This window comes from Rhinoderma darwinii, chromosome 3 (assembly GCF_050947455.1).
Source record: "Rhinoderma darwinii isolate aRhiDar2 chromosome 3, aRhiDar2.hap1, whole genome shotgun sequence".
NCBI lineage: Eukaryota > Metazoa > Chordata > Amphibia > Anura > Rhinodermatidae > Rhinoderma > Rhinoderma darwinii.
In genome coordinates, this window is record NC_134689.1 from 137,247,084 (window position 1) to 137,267,680 (window position 20,597).

The 20,597-nt window shown below is 40.2% G+C and overlaps 1 protein-coding gene across 1 annotated transcript in view; it reads left to right on the plus strand.

Annotated features, from left to right (window-relative positions):
* The window catches only part of ACSS3 (acyl-CoA synthetase short chain family member 3), a 119,238-nt gene that overhangs the window by 50,222 nt on the left and 48,419 nt on the right, over positions 1-20,597 (plus strand). Inside the window, exons 2-7 of the mRNA XM_075856795.1 lie at positions 4,706-4,850; positions 11,215-11,403; positions 11,537-11,671; positions 13,232-13,372; positions 13,500-13,580; positions 18,193-18,288. Of these exons, the coding sequence (XP_075712910.1) occupies positions 4,706-4,850; positions 11,215-11,403; positions 11,537-11,671; positions 13,232-13,372; positions 13,500-13,580; positions 18,193-18,288 (787 nt within the window). The remainder of the gene's footprint in view (positions 1-4,705; positions 4,851-11,214; positions 11,404-11,536; positions 11,672-13,231; positions 13,373-13,499; positions 13,581-18,192; positions 18,289-20,597) is intronic.

A 20,597-nucleotide genomic window follows, 5' to 3' on the forward strand; every position in this document is an offset into this window, starting at 1 on the left:
CAAATACAGCAGGGCACGGGAACACTGGGAACAGGATACGACTAAGGGACCATTTGCAAGACTAACAGAGCAATACAGACAATGCTCAGACAAGGAGTGAAAGGGCAGGGGCCCTTTTATAGTCCAGGGTGATTAGAGCTAATTTAGAACCATAATGGGACACTGCGGAGCGGAAGTGGGTGCTGGCGTCTCCTGGGGAGGAGATGCGAGCCAACACTCACACGTCCATGGCTGCAGCCGTCGAGGGGTGAGTAACCATGACGGCCCTCGGCCATGGATGTTACAATTACATATGCTTTCTACGTTTTTGCTAGACTGAAACGAGGACAAACACAACTAACAAGGGCATGGACAAGGTAATTTGGTGACCTAGGCAGATTAGGAAAATAGTGCGCACCCCGTAAAATCAACTAACTAGCTTATTTACTAATAAGAAATGTAACCACTTAATGACCGCCAATACATGTTTTTATGGCGTTTATTAAGGGTACTTATGCCACAGCCCCGCTTTTTCAGGTCGCTGTGACAAACTCTGCTGTGTCAGCTAAAGCAGCTCTCGGGCTATCTAAAGACGGGCAGGATCGAAGTTCTCATTCCCATTTAAACCCCTTAGATGCCGCGGTCAATAGCAGTTCAGAGGTAGGGGGCTCAGTCTTTCACCCCATCAGCACCCAATAACAAAGTTTGCGGGGTGACAATGGTTTGGATGGCAGCCAAGGGCCTAGAAAAGGTGCTAATTGATTTGAAAATTAAGCACGCAACAAGACTTAGTAGCCTACCTTCCCTTACCCCTCGTCCCAGCCCTGCACCTAATGGTTTTGATAAGAGAGTTGCAGTTGATGATGACTATTGAAGTTAGACACAATCATACAACGACGTGGAATCCGTAATTTTACATTAAACAAAGGTGTAATGTGAAGTTCCTAGGCCCTCACCTACCATGTGCCATATATAATATTTTTCTTCATGTGGCTGAAGTGCCTTTTGAGTCCCCTCTGGCACCAGGGCCATGGTGCAACTGCTGCCTCTACACTCCTTTTATAGCTACGCCTGTTAACAAATCAACTTACTGTAGTGCTTCCTTTTTACTAACATTGAAGCAGCTCACTATACGAGTAGTGTAAAGGTTCAGATAGCACCAGATACGTGGAAGGGTGAGGTTTTGCACGGATAGGGGCCCAACCCAAACATAAATATAAAAGAGTATCCGGCACACCAATATAGAAAAAAAGGTATTTTTTATTTTGTTTCTAATGCCAGTGGCAGAGTGCGACGTTTCGGTCTAGGTGACCTTCATCAGGCACTGAGCCGTGCTGGGCAACTGAATTGACGAGCGCTAGTGGTGCTGATAGCGGCTGGCCGCTGTATCATGGCGCCATGATACAGCGGCCAGCCGCTATCAGCACCACTAGCGCTCGTCAATTCAGTTGCCCAGCACGGCTCAGTGCCTGATGAAGGTCACCTAGACCGAAACGTCGCACTCTGCCACTGGCATTAGAAACAAAATAAAAAATACCTTTTTTTCTATATTGGTGTGCCGGATACTCTTTTATATCACTATACGAGTAGTTTGTTCTTAAATCATGAACAGAAGCCCCGGACATTTGCCATTATTGTTCTAGTTCTTCAGTTGGCAGCAATATAACAACATAAATACTGTTAATTATTGCTATTGGAGAAAAGTGAAAACATTATTAAATTGACCATATTGCTAATCATCCTAGTCAGAACATATTTTGCCATAACGTAATCTTAGTTATAAATATTTTGAAGCCAAGATCTTGGCAGGTACTCCTAACCATACTTAAATAACCAGTTAGAAATATGAAGATTGTGCTTTCCAGTTTATTGTGCAGATTGACCATTTTCTGCCGGCTCTAATTATAGTCATTTTCATAAAACTTCAATCTACTGTGATGTTGGCCTCCTGGGAAACATTTACAGTAGAAAAGCTTTTCGTCAGGAGGCAAAGCTGTATTTCCACTACACGTCGGCGTTTAGTCAGGAGGATACATTCTGCTTTAATCTCTTTCTTCATCTCTAGTGATGTTTAATATATTCATTATAGATGAGTAATCAATAATTATTTCTACTTTTATTTTCCTTCAGGCTTCAGATACTTTGTTTGTTCTCCCAGCAGCAGATACTATAAAATCTATGAATCATATCATTTATTCTCCTAAACGTTCATATATTAACTCTTCCTTTTTTCATTTCGAGTTGGTTAACTAGATCAAACGTTATATTTTTTGCTAAATGACTATCGAATGTTCTAATGATTTTGATTTCGATTTTTTTTTGTCCCTCAGGCCTTAGACCCGGTGAATTTTTATCTTTATTTGCGTATAAAGGTTTTTGACCAATTACTTATGGTATCCAACCACCTGATTCCAGAAGGAACACGCATACTGGCAAAACACAATTTTTAGAGATATTTGACCATCTCTACATTGAGTTTCTATTTATACAGGTCTGTGTTGTCACCTAGACCTGAGCCCTGTGGTATAGTAAGGGACCTAGAGCTAGAATTGCTACTCATTTGATCTGTAACTGCTGGATAGTTGTTCATGTGTTTTGTTTCATGCTCTTGAAAGATCTTGCCCTGGAAAGATCTATTCCGGTGTGATTTCTGCTAGCATCTCCTGCTGCTGTCTAATCGCTATAAATTGCTAAGAAGGAAGACATCACAAGCATAAATATTGGATGGACACTATACATGCCACTAAACTATCGTGCTGTGCCAATTACAAGAAGCTTATGGCAGGAAATTGCTAGTTCTTATTCACACAGGCATAAAAGTATACAAGTAACAAGTATTTTCTGTATCTGCCCTTTGTTCTGAATGTGAACTTGTGATTCCCATTAGTCTATGCACACAACGGGGTCTACTGTATCTAATTGAATGAATGAATATTTTATGTATTGTACTGCATCGACTATTGGACTGTAGATATTGAGTTGCATGTGTTTGATATTTTTATAGAACTACATAGAGAGTAGGTGGTTATTAAGGTGAAAGCACAGTCAATGAAATATGTCACCCTAGGTTTGTTCAGTAAATCAAGCATTTTTTGTATGATCTACTTCATAGTGATTTACATAGAATAATTACATTAGTTCATGATGGTATTGGAAATAAGTCTCTGGGACAGTTAAAATAAAGTTATCTAGCAGAGAATGAGATGTGCAAGATGTAATGAATGTAGTTTGTGTAGCAGTTTTGTCCCCAAGAACAGATTTTTGAGACCACCACTATAGGCAATAAGGTGTTTGCTTCCCACAGGCTTTACCGATGGATTTACCGATCTGGAGCACATAAGCAAAAAATAATCTCCAGCACTGGTCAGCACTCGGGCATATGCGGATTTGTACAAGAGCGTTTCATGTTTCAAGTTAACCTTGGTTTTCATAGTCCCAGAGAATCTCTTTAATTCAAGAAATTAGTTAATCAGAGTCTTTACAACAAATATAATGTGAAAAAATGTTCATGTAAGGCCCCATGTACACGAACGTGCTTTTGCGGCCGCAATTCCCCCGAAAATCCACGGGAGAATTGCGGCCCCATTCATTTCTATGGGGCCATGCACACGACCATAGTTTTTACGGTCTGTGCATAGCCCGAGAGCCCGCACCGCAGAAAGAACGGACATGTCTTATTACAGTCCAGGCTCATTAAAAAATAATGGCCGCGGCCGTGTGCATTGCCCACGATTTGCGGGCGGCTTGCGGCTGACAGTCCACTGCCGGCCGACCCGAAAATCACGGCCGTGCACATGGCTACGGTCGTGTGCATAAGGCCTTAATCTGTTTTTAAAGAGGCACTGTCACCAGATTTTGTAACCCCTATCTGCTATTGCAGCAGATAGGCGCTGCAATGTAGATTACAGTAACGTTTTTATTTTTGAAAAACGAGCATTTTTGGCCAAGTTATGACCATTTTCGTATTTATGCAAATGAGGCTTGCAAAAGTACAACTGGGCATGTTGAAAAGTAAAATTACAACTGGGCGTGTATTATGTGCGTACATCGGGACGTTTTTACTTCTTTTACTAGCTGGGCGTTCTGATAAGTATCATCCACTTCTCTTCAGAACGCCCAGCTTCTGGCAGATCACGCTGTGACGTCACTTCCCCAGGTCCTGCATCGTGTCAGACGAGCGAGGACACATCGGCACCAGAGGCTACAGATGATTCTGCAGCAGCATCGGCGTTTGCAGGTAAGTCGATGTAGCTACTTACCTGCAAATGCTGATGCTGCTGCAGAATCATCTGTAGCCTCTGGTGCCGACACGATGCAGGACCTGTGAGTGACGCCTCAGACCTGCACTGTCAGAAGCTGGGCGTTATGAAGAGAAGTGGATGATACTTCTCATCAGAACGCCCAGCTAGTAAAAGAAGTAAAAACGCCCCGATGTACGCACATAATACACGCCCAGTTGTACTTTTACTTTTCAACACGCCCAGTTGTACTTTTGCAAGCCTCATTTGCATAAATACGAAAATGGTCATAACTTGGCCAAAAATGCTCGTTTTTTAAAAATAAAAACGTTACTGTAATCTACATTGCAGCGCCTATCTGCTGCAATAGCAGATAGGGGTTGCAAAATCTGGTGACAGAGCCTCTTTAAGCAATATTTCTGTTAGTTATACAGTACTTGATATACTTCATATTTAAGCAAATATCCTGCAATCCTTTTCTATTCTAGGTTTGTTGGTGGAGAACTAAATGTTTGTTACAATGCTATTGATCGTCACATTGAAAGCGGAAGAGGGAATCAAGTTGCAGTTATCCATGACAGTCCTGTTACAGGCACCAAACAAGCTATTACTTACCAAGAGATCTATGAACAGGTAGAGTATGTTGGGGTTAAATTATAAAAATAAATATAGCATCTTCTTTATTTATTTTTTTCTTTATTCACTTACATTTAAAGGCTATGTACACCTTTTTGAAGGCAATTTCATTTATTTATTTAAATCCATGTTTATCAAGTCAAAGACTATGTACAACTTTTGAATTGAATTCTATTCAATTTTGTTTTTAACTATTTGAGATACAGCTTCTTTTTATCCTGGTTAAATAGAAGCTGTATCTTGCGGTCAAAGCGAATCGATCAGTTCAGCAGGACTGTGGCTTCGGTGAGTGCTGGTCCTACGTGTCTGACATCCAGCATCCAGCTGTTATCCTTCACATCACAAGTTCATGAACTTAGATGTGATTGATAATAACTAGATCCACGCAGGATCAGCACTCACCGAAGCAGTCAGTCCCGCTGACCTGATGGATTTGTTTGCTTTGAACGCAAAATACAGCTTCTATGTATGCTGGATACAAAGAAGCTGTTTCTCTTAAAATATATTTGTATTTTTTTTATAAAAGCCAATACATTTATTTTAAAAATTGCCTTCTAGGGTTCACATAGCCTTTAGAGGGTCATTATGAACCTGTAACCCATGTAAGTTCCTACGAAGGTCTGTTCTCACAGAAGAAAGAAATGTGTAAACATTGTAACTATAGAAACTCTGCCTAGTACTCGGCTTCCTTTTTCTGGTTGTTATTTAGCTGTGTACCTATTATACAAAGATGTGGCAGCAAAAGATTAAACTGAAATTTCTCAGTCCTACATATTGTCAAACAAAGAAGTAAGACAGAGTGAAATGCAGCACATTTATTAAGAGGTGTAAGTCTCGTAATAAATTTGTTACATCTCATGCAGTCCTAAAGATAAAAAAATAACATCTAAGGCTCTGTTCACATCTGCGTTGGGGTCCCGTTCTGACGTTCCGTCTGAGCTTTCCGCCAGAACGGGATCATGAACAAACACAAACTGACTCGAACGGAAACCAGAGGTCGACCCCAACGCAGATGTGAACAGAGCCTTTATTTGCTTATCTAGTATATTCTTTTGGAATCTCTACTACTAAAAGTTATGGTTTGCAAGGGAGTACATACCACAGAAGCAGTCTGTGCAGTTGCTATACAGCCCATGAAAAGGAGGGGTAACCCTCCCATTTTAATTAATGTGGGACCACTCTGCTTTGTGTAAACCCACCAAGTGTTGGTTTTTTATGTATTTTTTATTTTCAGCCCCATTGACCTGACTTATGGAAAAAGGACACTGGGGAAGGTATGCGTCGGCAAACTTTTTATTTTATTTTATAAAATAGTGTAGTCGACTCTGCTAATCAATACTGGGGCATCCAGTAAACAAAGTATACTACACAGTATATTTTTTCTATTTTTTTTACATTGGGGCATACATCTAAGCTTTCCATCTGAGGTCTACATCAGGAAATCCTCCTGACCTATACTTCTGACGAAATGTAGTGTGAATAGAGCCTAACTACCAAAACCTAAGATTTCAGGTTTTATTACAGTGAATTCCATATATAAAATGTATGCTGCACTTGCATTGATCTTACACTGAAAGGCTGCAATTGCAGAAGTTACATATGGAGGAAATGGTGGTTGAATTCTAATAAATTCATGTTTGGAATAGGATGAATAGAGGACTACTCCATGTTAATTCTGCAGACACAAAGAAAGCTAAAGAAGCTCTCTAAGGCTTCGTTCACATCTGCGCTAGGGCTCCGTTCTGACGTTCCGTCTGAGCTTTCTGTCAAAACTTTGCCCTGACAGGCACATATGGAAACCTTAGGTTTCCGTTTCTATCACCATTGATTTTAATGATGACGGATCCGGTGCCAATGGTTTCCGTTTGTCTCCGTTGTGCAAGGGTTTCACCGTTTTGACTAAATCAATCGCGTAGTCGACTGTGCTATTGATTCCGTCAAAACGACGGAACCCTTGCAAATCGGAGACAAACAGAAACCATTGGCACTGGATCAGTCACCATTGAAATCAAATGTGATGGAAAGGAAAAACTTTTGGTTTCCGTTTGTATCAGTCAGGGTCCAGTTCCGACAGAAAGCTCTGACAAAACGTCGGAACAGGACCCTGGTGCAGACGTGAATGAAGCCTAACACAACAGATTTCTACCTTGTGTGCATGGCATGGAATATGTAAGTGGAGGAGGAGGTAAGAGATGGAAGATTGAGGGCCAACTGCACAAAATGTTTTGGCCCTTGTGAAAGCATCCATAATTGAATAATCCGTAATATATTACGGTCAGCCACAATGCCCACGAAAACAAGCATGTTTGACTTGGCTGAACTTGTATCTTTTGCCAATAGAGGGAGGAGTGGGTAAAGGTATTGCAAGATATCTCTTGTCCATCTCATCACCGAGAAGAAAAAAAGTGTATTGTCTGAAGAATCTAATTTGCCGATCCCTGTTTTGTCTTAAAGGAGCATCTGTAGAGGTCTGCTGGCATTAATACACAGTGGATCCAAAAATGGATGGTTTCTAACAAAACAAAAAAAAACTGTATATAGCCTATATGAAGAGTTAATAATGCTGTACCTAGTATATCTATGTATAATTGAGCTTTGTACTTAAAAGATAGAGGTGAATTGCAATGATTTCAGAATTTATGATCTTATTTTCTGTGCTTGTCAGCAAGTGTGAAAAATATACATTGGCCACGAGGCTGAAATCTTCTTGCACCAATTATATTATGTCCTTTAACACTTTTCCTAACACCATGTTATGCCTTTAACCCCTTAATGACCGGGCCATTTTGCACGTTAATGACCAAGGATTATTTTTTGTTTTTTCACGGTCGCATTCCAAGAGTCGTAACTTTTTTTTTATTCCGTCGACATAGCCGTATAAGGGCTTGTTTTTTGCGGGATGAGTTGTATTTTGTAATTGTACCATTTTTAGATGCTTATAATATATCGATTAACTTTTATTAACTTTATTTTAGGAGAGAATTGAAAATAAGCAGCTATTCCAGCATTAATTTTCACGTTATAAATTTACGCCGTTTACTATGCAGCGTAAATAACATGTTAACTTTATTCTATGGGTCGGCACGATTACGGGGATACCAAATATGTAAAGGTTTTATATGTTTTTCCTACGTTTGCACAATAAAAAGCCTTTTAGAAAAAAATTGCTTGTTTTTGCATCGCCGCATTCCAAGAGCCGTCATTTTTTTAATTTTCCGTCGATGTGGCCGTATGTGGAATTGATTTTTGCGGGCCAATGTGTAGTTTTCATTAGTACTATTTTGGGGTACATAGGACTTATAGATTAACTTTTATTTTATTTTTTATGGGGGGAATGGGAGAAAAGAGAGAATTTTGCCGTTGTTTTTTGCGTTTTTTTTGGACGCCGTTCATGCGGCGGTTTAATTAATGTGTTCAATTTGTTGGTCAAGTTGTTACGATCGCGGGGATACCATATATGTGTATGTGTGATTTGTTTTGACACTTTTACTGAATAAAACCACTTTTTGGGCAAAAAAAGTAGTTTTATTTGATTTTGACTGTAATTTATTTTATTTTTTTCCCACAAACTTTATTTAACTGATTGACATTTTTTTTTTTAAGTCCCACCAGGGGACTTCACTATGCGATGTGCCGATCGCATATATAATGCTTTGGTATACTTAGTATACCAAAGCATTATTGCCTGTCAGTGTAAAACTGACAGGCAATCTGTTAGGATGCCTCCGGCATCGCCTAACCGGCAGTTGCTGAAGACAGACCTGGGGGTCTTTGTTAGACCCCCGGCTGTCATGGAAACCCGACGGCGACCCGCGATTTGTTTGCGGGGGGCGCCGATCGGGTGACAGAGGGAGCTCCCTCTCCCTCTGTCTGTCAAACACATTAGATGCCGCTGTCACTATTGACAGCAGCATTTAATGGGTTAAACTGCCGGAATCGGAGCGCGCTTCGATTCCGGCAGTTGCAGCAGGAGCCAGGCTGTGTATAACAGCTGTGCTCCTGCCGCTGATCGCGTTGGTACAGTCTCAGTACCCGCGCGATCACAGGACGGATATATCCGTCCTCCTGCGCGAACTAGCAGCTGCTGAGGACGGATATATCCGTCCTTCGGCGTTAAGGAGTTAAAGGGAATGTGTTGCCAGCAAAACATGTTTTTTTTTTTTTTTTAAATTAAACAGTTAGTGTATATAGGTGATTAAACATTGTTCTAATTTTTTTTTTTTTTCACGAGTCAGGAAATATTATAAATTGGATTCAATTTATAATATTTCCCAGCACTGGTCACTAGAAGGAGCCATTCCCAAAATTGCAGCATTGCATGTGGTAAAGCAACCACATTGCTTTATGCTGCAAAATTGGGTAAAAATCCCTCGCTCTAGTGAGCTCTCAGAATCCCCCCCTCCTTTATCTTGGCTAGTGCCGGGATAAACGAGGGGTTTGAACGGTCTAACCTCCTACACTGTGTGTCGCCATTTTTTGAGCTAACACACAGTGTGGTAGGTTTACATACAGTAGTAAACACACTGAAACACGAACATACATAGAAATAACTTACCTGCTCCAGTCGCCGCCGCTCCCTCCGGTCCATCCGCTCCGTCTGCTGCCGCTGCTCCATGTCCACAAGTCCGTAAGCCGCGACCGGAAGTAGTAATCTTACTGTCCGGCCGCGACTTCCAGTCCACAGGAAAATGGCGCCGGACAGCGCGCATTTCAAATTGAACTGTGTGGGAGCGGCGCATGCGCCATTCCCACACAGCGGCGTACATGAAAGTGGATGGAACGGGCCCCGTTCGCAGTCCCTATGGGACTGGAGCTGCCGTATTCCATGTCTGTATGTGTCGTTAATCGACACATACAGAAATGGAAAAAAAAATGGCAGCCCCCATAGGGAAGAAAAAGTGTAAAAATAAAAAAAAGTAACACACAAACACACAAATTAATCCAAACGTTTTTAATAAAGCACCAACATCTTTAACATATTAAAAAAAATTTTGGGGTGACACTGTTCCTTTAACAATACATGAACTCTGTGCATCTATTCTCCTTGAAGTGACAGCCTCTCTATTAGTCTGCATGACAAACCATATAAAAAAAAAATATCAAGATTTCACCATGTTTACTTGTTCAGAAGCCAGAAATATTTTTTGTTGGTTTTAATGATATGTTTGACAGTTCTTTATGTATTGTATTAAATCATACAGGGATTATTAATGGCAAAGGACTAATACCTGCCCTATATGGTATTAGTGTGCAGATACGAATGATATTAATGTAATATAATTAAAGTACTACTTTCAGAAGTATAGGCTTGGTATATTATGCTATACTTAGTGACTTTTATCACACAATAAATGGCATCTGCCACTGAAAGGCACCTTGAGCTTGTGACGCCATACAAAAGTGAGAGTCGTAAGCTACTTACTGTTTTTTCTGGATTATTGCGCAGATGAAACCATGTGGTGCCAATGAGTTAATTAAAAATTTCTGTTTGACTGATTTCCCTTAAGATAATTAACATGTATTTTGTTGTTTTTTTTTACACTCTGAATAGATGATTCAATTTTTGGGAAGATCATATACTATTCAACCTGATTCATGATGATCAGCTAAAACTTTTGTTGTGTTTGCTAGAGAATTATGCATACACTATATGGACAAGAGTATTGGGACATACTCTTGTCCATATAGTGTATGCATAATTAAGTGTTTCATTAAGTCTCATTGCCACAGGTGTATAAAATCCAGCTCCTAGCCATGCAGTCTGCCTCTACAAACATTTATGAAAGATTGGGTCATTCTTAAGAGCTCCTTGAATTCCAGCGTGTTGCTATAATAAGATGCCAGTTGCAACAAGTCAGTTCGTGAAATTTCTTGCCTCTTAGATATTCCACGATCGACTGTGAGTGGTATTATTGCAAAGTGAAATAGTTTAGGAACCACAGCAACTCCTGAAGTGGCAGACTACGTAAAGTTACAGAGCGGGGTTGCCAAGTGCTGTAGTGCATAGTGCATAAAAGTCACCAACGCTCTGCTGACTCTAACTGCAGGTTTCAAACCTCATTCAGCAAAAAGCTTCTGTATGTGTCCCAATACTTTTGTCCATATAGTGTATATTCCAAATACAACACCAATAAAAATGCTAAAAAGTAATGGCTGAATAAAATGAATTCATGAAAATACATAGAAATATAATATAAACAAGCAATTCATATGTGCGTATCATGACACAAACACTTTCTCCATAGCCTACAATCGATGAGTTTCTGTTTTGCTAATCACTGGAGTTCTATATGTAGGGCTTCATTACTGGAAAAGACTTGCCTGCTGATGCGTAACCTAAAAATATCTCTGTTGCTTTCAGGTGTCCAGGCTAGCTGCTGTTATGACAAAATATGGAGTCAAAACAGGAGATAGAGTTGTCATATATATGCCAATGATACCCCAGGCAATGTTTACAATGCTGGCATGTGCAAGGATTGGTGCCATACATAGTCTAATATTTGGAGGGTTCGCACCCAAAGAGTTATCAGTGCGCATTGATCATGCAAAGGTAAATTTTATATTTGTGTGTGTATATTGCAAGTGACCAGAAATCTGATCTTCAGTAAAAGGTAGATTTAATTACAGTATTTACATTACTACTTTACATTTATTCTCATTGATGTAAATCTATCTTTCCGCAGCCAAAACTAATTGTAACCGCAACATTTGGCATAGAGCCTGGCAGGATGGTTGCATACGTTCCTCTTGTAGAAAAAGCACTAGAAATGGCGCAACATAAGCCTGAAAAAGTACTGATTTACAGTCGACCAAACATGGTAAGTATCTTGCTAAGAAAATTCCCCTAAAATATTTTCCATTGCCTTTCTCCATTAAAGGTTTAATAAAAGTAAAAAAACAAAAACACAAAACATGGATTGAGGAACTGATGTATCCAATCTGTCAGCTAAAGACCCTTATGATAAAAACAATGGATGATTAAGAGCACACTAAAAATTATACAGGATTCTTCCATACAGGGGTAGGTATACCATATGCGCAGCTGCACAGGGACCAAGTACGGTAAGTAATGGCACCCACTGTTTTTTTTTTTTTTTTAACAGCAACTTCCTACTGTCTTAGGTTGCATGTAAGGGACTAGGCTAAGGAATTTCATGGCTCACAATTACTGGGGGATTTTTAGGGAGACATAAGGGGTGCTCTATGATTAGCTACTGGAGAGCAAGTCCGCATACTGTTCCCAGAGACCGACACAGACAGTAGAGGGCCCAGTGCAAGAAGACACTAAGGTGAACCTAACCACAACTTGGGGAGTCAGTGAGCAAGGGAGAAAAGCACCTTCAGGGTAAAGAAAATGTGAAACCTTTGCAACATCTAGAGGCAGGATGAGAGAGAAATCCATTTTAAAAATAGGAAAATCAAGTAGGGGATTTTTTTTTTTTTTTCTGTTTAAATTTACAAATATCTGTTGCTGTGACCTTAATATCATTTTGTCGCTTCAGTTGAAATAATAATTACCTTCCTGTTATGTATTGCATTGATGTTGTGATGCTCATGGTCGAACCTGTAACTATCTGGGGTGCAGAGGTTGTCGTCGCACCTGGAGCCTGAGAGGGCCCAAAAGCCCCCCTGCCCCATATGAGATCAGTACTATTAGACACATGATAGTTGGGGGCCCTGTTAGAAATTTTACATGTGGGGCCAGGAGCTTCAAGTTACGCCATTGTTCATGATGGTCCCTGTCTGAAAGTCTTTTTTGTTTTTATTAAGCAAATATTACTGGGTGGAAACACGAACCTGTATAGTTTCTCCTGGAGTTTGTAAAATAGACTAAATATCCAGTAGATGTAAAACATCGGGTATTTTCTAGGCTCTCTGAAATATATTCATTAGGAACAGCAACAGGCCCATGCTTAGAGATGACGATCAATATTATTGCAAATTTTAGTGTGGCACCATCAAAAAGTACAACCTATTAGTAGAGCAACTTGGCCAATACGGTCGGGCACCCAGCATTCGAAAAGTAATTGGATGTAATGTCCAATTCCAAACATCTTTCCGACTTAGAAGATGATGGAATGCAGACAGTTTCAGGAGTAAACAGCATGTCAACTTAGGTGAAGTAAAGTTCGAAAGATTACCAGTGGTTTTCATACATTTTTTAATTGGAAGGCTGAATTAAAAAGAAGACCATGTACATCCTGTCATCCAGGATCCTAAATGCCAGGATCCGCCTAAGACAACCTTACAAATGAATGATTCTCCATTTTGGCCTAAAAGTTGGAAAAGTACATTCTGAATATATTATCCAATATGACAAACAATATAACTCCACATTTTTTATTATGCTTTCTTTATTTTATGTTAACTTTACACAGGAGCAAGTGCCACTAACTCCTGGACGTGATCTTGATTGGACAGAGGAGATTGCTAAAGCTCATCCACGTGACTGTGTTTCTCTTCCATCTAGTCACCCGTTGTATGTTCTGTATACATCAGGCACAACAGGGCTGCCAAAGGTGATGCAAAGTAGACTATCTAAATGTGACACCATATTAGTCCAAAATTGAAAGTGACTAAAATCAAGAAAAATATTTGACTTCTAATGAAAGGGTTGATTTTTTTATTTTTTTATTTTTCCTCTAGGGTGTTGTGAGAAGTACTGCAGGTTATGCTGTAATGTTGAACTGGACAATGTCTGCTATCTATGGGTTAAAACCGGGTGAGGTAAGGGGAACTTTTGTGCAATAAGTGGTATGATGTAACCGCATTGTCTGCCCCATGGAATTCCCACTGGTGTGTGATGTTTACAGTGTGTTATAAAACTTTTGTATAAACAAAAGTATTTGGCACACAATGTTGTAGTTTAGAAGAGCATTTTGTTTTTATTCGAAATTTGCCAATAACCTAGTGTGACGTTTCGGTCTTATGAACTTCATCAGGCACTGTAGAGACAATATGGACGATTGTAAGAAAATATATTATCTACATATAATTTCAAAGTACAGATGTCTAACATAGTGTAAGTATCATGAACAGAGCCATAGCATGTACGCAGACGTGCCTAAGCAGTGGCCACAGGTGCCAACAAGTATTAGAAAACCCATACATGGAAATTAAATAACATGAAATAAAGTGAAGTAAAAAATGTAGATGCCAGGTAGGCAATAATCAGTCCGGTATCAATTCAAGGGACATAGTGAAGAGCAATATCAGAGCAAATAGAGGACAGTGGTATATGACATTATACCTAGCATATGGGAATATGTGAAGACCCTATTAGGTGGTGGGCAATCTCTATCAGATATCAGATTCAGGGAAACTGTTGGTAAATAGGGATCAGATGTATAAAGGGCAATAGTACATTGTGATATATAGTGAATATGGGTCTCAATCAAGACACTGCATGTGTGGGGATAGATATAGATGTTAATATATGGTAGTGGAGCCATCCACAGTTGGTGGTAAGGATCGTGTATGGGCTGTAAGGCCAGATGACTTTATTGCAGTAACATACTTTTAGTTATCTGTATGAATGGTGTTAAGGAGAATGTAGGTAACAGATGGACTAAAATCATAGATATATATCATATGTGCTCGTAGTATGGTTCAGACATAAAAGGCATGGTCAAAGACTAACATCTAATGTTATAGGCTAACTGGAAAAATAATAGCTAATAATCAGGCTTGTAAACACATGATTGTATAATATAGATAGAATCTATACATAAATATTCTAAACATAGAATCTTAGGGTTAAGAAATTCCATATAAATTGATATAGCAGAACATTTGCATGTGTGTGTATATATGTGTACACATATCCCTATTGAAAAATAAACATAATAATAATCATATGTGCCTAATGTAGGAGTTGGCATCAGTCATGCATATATATATATGTGTGTGTGGCTAGCACACCAATCGAGTTCTCACCTGAGTCGTTCCGGCAAGGAGTTAATCCTGTAGTTGGTGCTCTGGGTATAGTTGCTAGTAATGGCACTGGTGTAATTATGCCGAGTACTTCCTTATATGGTGTGAATGGGCGGTAACATGGGTGTGTTAAGCTAGGTCACCTGTCAGGTGCGCGGTAATGTGGGCGTGTAGAATCTGTGCTATTACGCGACGGAAGAAAGCCAGTGTAAGCTGGGAAGACTATGCTGACGTAATGACGTTTTTGTAGACGTCGGCGTGATGTCATCAGTATTGACGTCTCCGTTAGGGGACGTGGAAATGCCTGACGATGGACTTGATGGGGATGAACAAACGCAAGTAAGTTTTGTTGTCATGGTGACATAATCTGAGCCCGTTGAACTACATATGAAATGGATATAATGAGTGATGGAGTCCGAGGAGACAGGCATGCTAAAACCTATGTAGAAAGTTAGTTGTAAGTCTTTAAGACCTATGGATAGCATAATAGTAAAAAACTTAGTGCAGTATGATCTATCTATGTAAGAAGACTAAATAATGTGCATGTTAGTAGTCAATATCAAATATCTAAGGATAGCATGTTAGGATACCATGGTAATCTATGTATATCTATTAATTATATTAGAATGAGATGTCACTGAAAGGATACTATGGTATAAGTATATCCGAGTAGTACAGGAAGTACTCAACGCGTCTGGTAGGAAAGGATAAAATAAGTAGTTAGTAGATAGCTATGAGACCAATGTATAAAATACAATAGAAAGGTGTTAGTTATAAGAAGCTACTGATTTCGTTTAAGCCCTGTGGTTTTAGTGTCTGCAGTCTATGGATGCAGTAGGCTTCTCTCCATTTCAAGTTCTTAACCCTATCGCCTCCCCTACGGGGAGCTGGTACGTGTTCTATGACCTTGTACATAAGTTGTGAGATGTTGTGCTTGGCAGAGAGAAAGTGCACTGGAATAGGTAACAGCATTTTGTTACAGCGTAAATTAGATTTGTGTTGACCTATTCTAGCTCTTATACGTTGTGTAGTTTCACCAACATATGCAAGGCCGCACGGGCATGTGATCATGTACACCACAAAATTAGTGTTGCAGGTGAAATAATAACGTATGGGTATCTGATGACGGATGGCGGATTTTGTCGCCCTTGATCACGTGCGAGCTTTGTAGGCAAGATCGACAGGGAAAGTTCCCTTTTTGGGAGTACTAAGGAACGTTTGTCTAGGGAGTACTAAGGAACGTTTGTCTAGGGAGTCTTCTAGCTGAGCCAACAGGACCCTCACTAATTTGTCCCTAAGATTCTGCTGTCTCTTAGTGCACGGCAGGATGGGATTATGGAACTCAGTGATATGCGGATACGCTTCACACAGGGTGCCCGTGTCTCCTAATTATGTGGTGAATCTTATAGGAACATGGGTGGAATGATTGTACGAATGCAATGCGTTTGGGTTTTGTCATTGTATTTGCATTGATTGTCGTCTGTTGTGCTTCCTGTAGGGTTTTTCCGGGATAGCCTCTGTCTTTAAATTTTTTGGTCATGATCGTTCTAGTTGCCTTAGTGTCGCTGTTGTCCACTATTCTAGAAACTCTATTGTACTGGGACTTCGTAAGGGATTTTTTGGTAGCTAGGGGGTGACAACTGGTGGAATGTAGCAGATTGTTTCTGTCCGTCTCTTTAGTGAAAAGGTCAGTACTCAGATGACCCGTGTCATCCTTGACGACCAAGGTGTCAAGAAAACTAACTCTAGATGTGTCGTAGTTCAAGGTAAATTGTAATTCTGGCCAGATTTTATTGAGATAGGTGGTAAATTCTAGTAGTGTCTCAATAGAGCCATGCCATAGACAGAAGATATTGTCTATGTATCTTTTACATATCAGGACATATTCCCTGTAAATGGAATTGGGGTACACAAAATGTTCTTCAAAATAACACCTGTAACAATTGGCATACGGTGGTGCCACATTAGATCCCGTAGCTGTACCCCGTTGCTGAATGAAGAAATCATCCACAAAGAGAAAATAGTTTTCAGTCAGGATGATGTTTAGTAACTCTGTTCTAAGGTCTATAATCTTGGTATTTTTCCCCGCATTAGTCAGAATCTCTTTCACTGATAATATCCCCTTATGGTGTTCAATCGAGGTGTATAAGCTACATACATCAAGTGTAACTAAAATAGTGTCACTTGGTAGTTCCTCTAATGTATGTATCGCCCCTAAGAAGTCAGATGTATCGAGTATGAAAGATCTCGTATTTCTCAATAACTGTGTGAGTAGTTTTTCCATAAATTTCGGGAGATGGGAAAAATAGTCTGTCGAAGCAACAATAGGGCGTCCTGGTGGATTTTCTAGGCCCTTATGTATCTTAGGTAGAGTGTAAAACACTGGTATGACTGGATGTCTATTGGTCAGGTAATTAGCAGTGTCCTGGTCTATGGTACCCACATGTATGTGTTTCTCTAGTGTAACCTTGATCTTTTGTGCAATATTGTGGGTGGGGTCCTGCCCGACAGGGAAGTAGACTGAGGTGACCTGTAATTGTCTATAGATCTCGCTAAAATATGTGGATCTATCCATTACCACAATGGCTCCCCCTTTGTCTGCAAGTTTGATGACTAGGTCCTTATCTCCGGTAAGGGAGATTAGGGCCTATCTATCCAGAGTACTTAGATTGGCCTGACACTTAAAATGGCCCAATCCAAAGTCATGATAGAATCTGTCCACATCCCTGTGGACTAGATTGATAAATGTCTTAAGGGCGGGTGAGTTCTTGGGAGGAGAGAAGAATATTCACAACTAATGATTCTGATGTTGGAATCATACCAGAGATCTCGTCTCCATGGTTCGGTTGGCTTCCTCTATGTTGCTTGCCACCTCGCCTCGTCCTCTTCTTGGGCGTCTGCCCCGGCGTTGTCCTAAAAAACGATTGTTGTATGTTCTCTGTTAGTAAGGCTCCTGCCCCTCATCGCCTGATCCAATGAATTGTATTGGCCTCTGCGTGTTGTTCTTGTAGCAGTATACCCTTTTTGCCACCTGTAGACCCTATGTTGCTGTAGTCATCCAGGTCTCTCTGGAACTTCTTTCTCTTCTGTGACTCAACATCACATTTATTTGTATTGAGAGTGGTTTTAAGTTTTCCTTTGAAGTCGTTGTAATATAAACAGTTTACCTATCTCACAGTTCTATTAAAACAAGGACTCACATTTCATGACGATCCAGTGGTCTTCAACAAAAAATTTATTCTGTGTGATCCCCACATCTGGTTAGTTGATGCTATCATGGAGAAGGTACTGGAAAACCATGGATCATATTAAGAACTTGGATGTCACATATAACACTTTAGTTAAATAAAATCCCATAAATGTTATTCATTTGCTAACCTGTCCTAATGTTTTATGCCATTTATAGGTATGGTGGGCAGCATCTGATTTAGGCTGGGTGGTCGGACATTCCTATATTTGCTATGGACCATTACTACATGGCAACACGTCAGTGTTGTTTGAGGTATGACTTGACTATATAACAGTATTTGTTGAAGTTTAAGGGTACAAACACACGCAGTGTAAATCCTGCAGATTTTCCACAACTGATTCATTGCGGAAAATCTGCAGTGTATTACAGTAGGAGCAGTGTGAGTAAGATTTCACCAAATCTCGTCTGCACACAGCGGAAAAAACAGCAGAAAAAAATGCACATAAATTGACCTGCGGTGCGGTTTCCTCAACCACAGCATGTCAATTAATGCTTTGGAATCTCGGTTCTTCTGTTGCGGGTTTTCCTTATTCAATTCAATGGGGTGCTTAAACCCGCAACAAAGTGGTGTGTGTTGCGACATTTGCGCCGGAATCACACCGCAAAAATCGCAAGTATGAAAAAAAGTTATACTTGCCCAGAGTTCCCTGCTTCTCCAGTCCGGCCTCCTGTGATGACGTTACATCCCATGTGCCCGCTGCAGCCAATCAAAGGCTGCAGCGGTCAAATGGCCTGCAACATCATCCCAGGAAGCCGGACTGCGCGCAGAGAAGAGGGAGGGGGTAAGTATGATTTTTTTTTATTTTTCCGGCACGGCGTTACGCAGCGAAAATTCGGCCATATTTTTTTTTTACAGCATTCCCTGCGGTGTTTAGAGATACCCTGAACACGCTGTGTGTTTTCGTACCCTAAAATGTCCCTCCAGTTATACTACCCCATCCCAAACTAACATCGGTTGTGGAAAGATGCTCCTGCACACTGGTTGGTATAGTTGACGTGGCAACCTTACGACGTTGGTAGATAATCGTGCTCTAACATCGTGCTTGGTATCCTAATTTGAGGGACTCCCTTTTTTAACCGTTGGTGCAGGTACAAAAAGTGAAATAAGACAAAAAAATCCTACAGTACTTAACTGCAGTCACTATTGACCCCCAGTCAATATCCAAGGGATTCATCGGCTGGGATTGAGGTTGAGGTTATCTCCAATACTGGTTTTGCAGCACCTTGTCGGCTGTATATTACAGCCGACTCCCATTGCTGGGTGGCACGGGACCATCCCCATGCTGTATATGTACGGTACAGGAAGGGATAAATAAAAACACTGTCTAAGGAGAAGTGCTAACCTCTCCTCATGAATGGCGCACCCCTGATGGTGTACATTTGGTAGTACACTCTGTTCTTCAAATACAGCCTATACCAGGTGATGTTTTTGCTTACTACATGTAGATTATACCTTCTGCATAGCGTTTTCAGGAACGAACCCTATATTAACCAACACGCTACATAATCTGCCTCCTTTATATATATATATAATTTATTTTCATTTTTTTTTTTTTCTCGGCTCTCGAAATATGTTTTACATAGTTAATTTAATGACCTAAAACATGAATACTTCCAGTAGATAAAAGCAAAGTAAAACGCTTGGTGTTGCTATGGAAACAGTGTGCTCGGGTGTCCCCTTTTCATCGGCGTCTATGTTAATAAAATAAAGCTCTAAAATGATTCAGTGACTAAACATTATATTCCTTTTCTTTCATTAGCAGTAAACCTCAAGCTGTGTTATAGTTTTACAGCAAGAAAAGGACAAGGGGTTGCATTAAAATTGCACTTAGACCGTGTCTATTACATTATTACACTAGTGCTCTCAATCCATTACTTGTATACAACTCTTTTGCTTTGTGTCCACGCTGTCTAGTTCTCTGTAGTGTCTATTTAACGTGGAGCAGCAGAAAAATTATTGGCATGCAAAGTTAGCGTTTCACACCAATCCAAGTTGGGATTTGGTGGGGGGGGGGTTTGCTTTCAGATTCCTTTCCTCATGTTTACATAGTGAATGACTTTTTCAGGGCGTGAACATTAAACGCAGGTGATTCCAATGGAAAATTATTTTATGGGGTTCTCCGCCTTGGATCAAACCGGTCAGGGGTGATTGTAACATGTTTTGTATGTCACTCATGTGGTTGAAATTTTATTCACAAAAAATGCATAAAGAGCAGGTAGCACAAAAGGGCTGACGCATTTCAATTTGAAGTCATTCTCTATCATAATCTGTAATCAAGAACCGCTTTGATTTGAAGCGCTTCAGCCATGCTCTACTATCTGCTTTTATGTGTTTTTTGTTAATAAAATGATTCATTTTATCACAAGAGCAGATCGCAGAACATGGCTGACACAATTCTAGAAGTCCAGGTCTGCCAGAGCGAGAGCTGCTCTTTGTTTGTGGCTCTCTGGGACCTTCCCCTTCTGTGATGCTCATATGACCTAATAAGACATATGGAAAGGGGTTGTCCCTTTTGAACGATCTTCCCTGACAGTAGCATTAGTCGTAAATCAGTCAATTC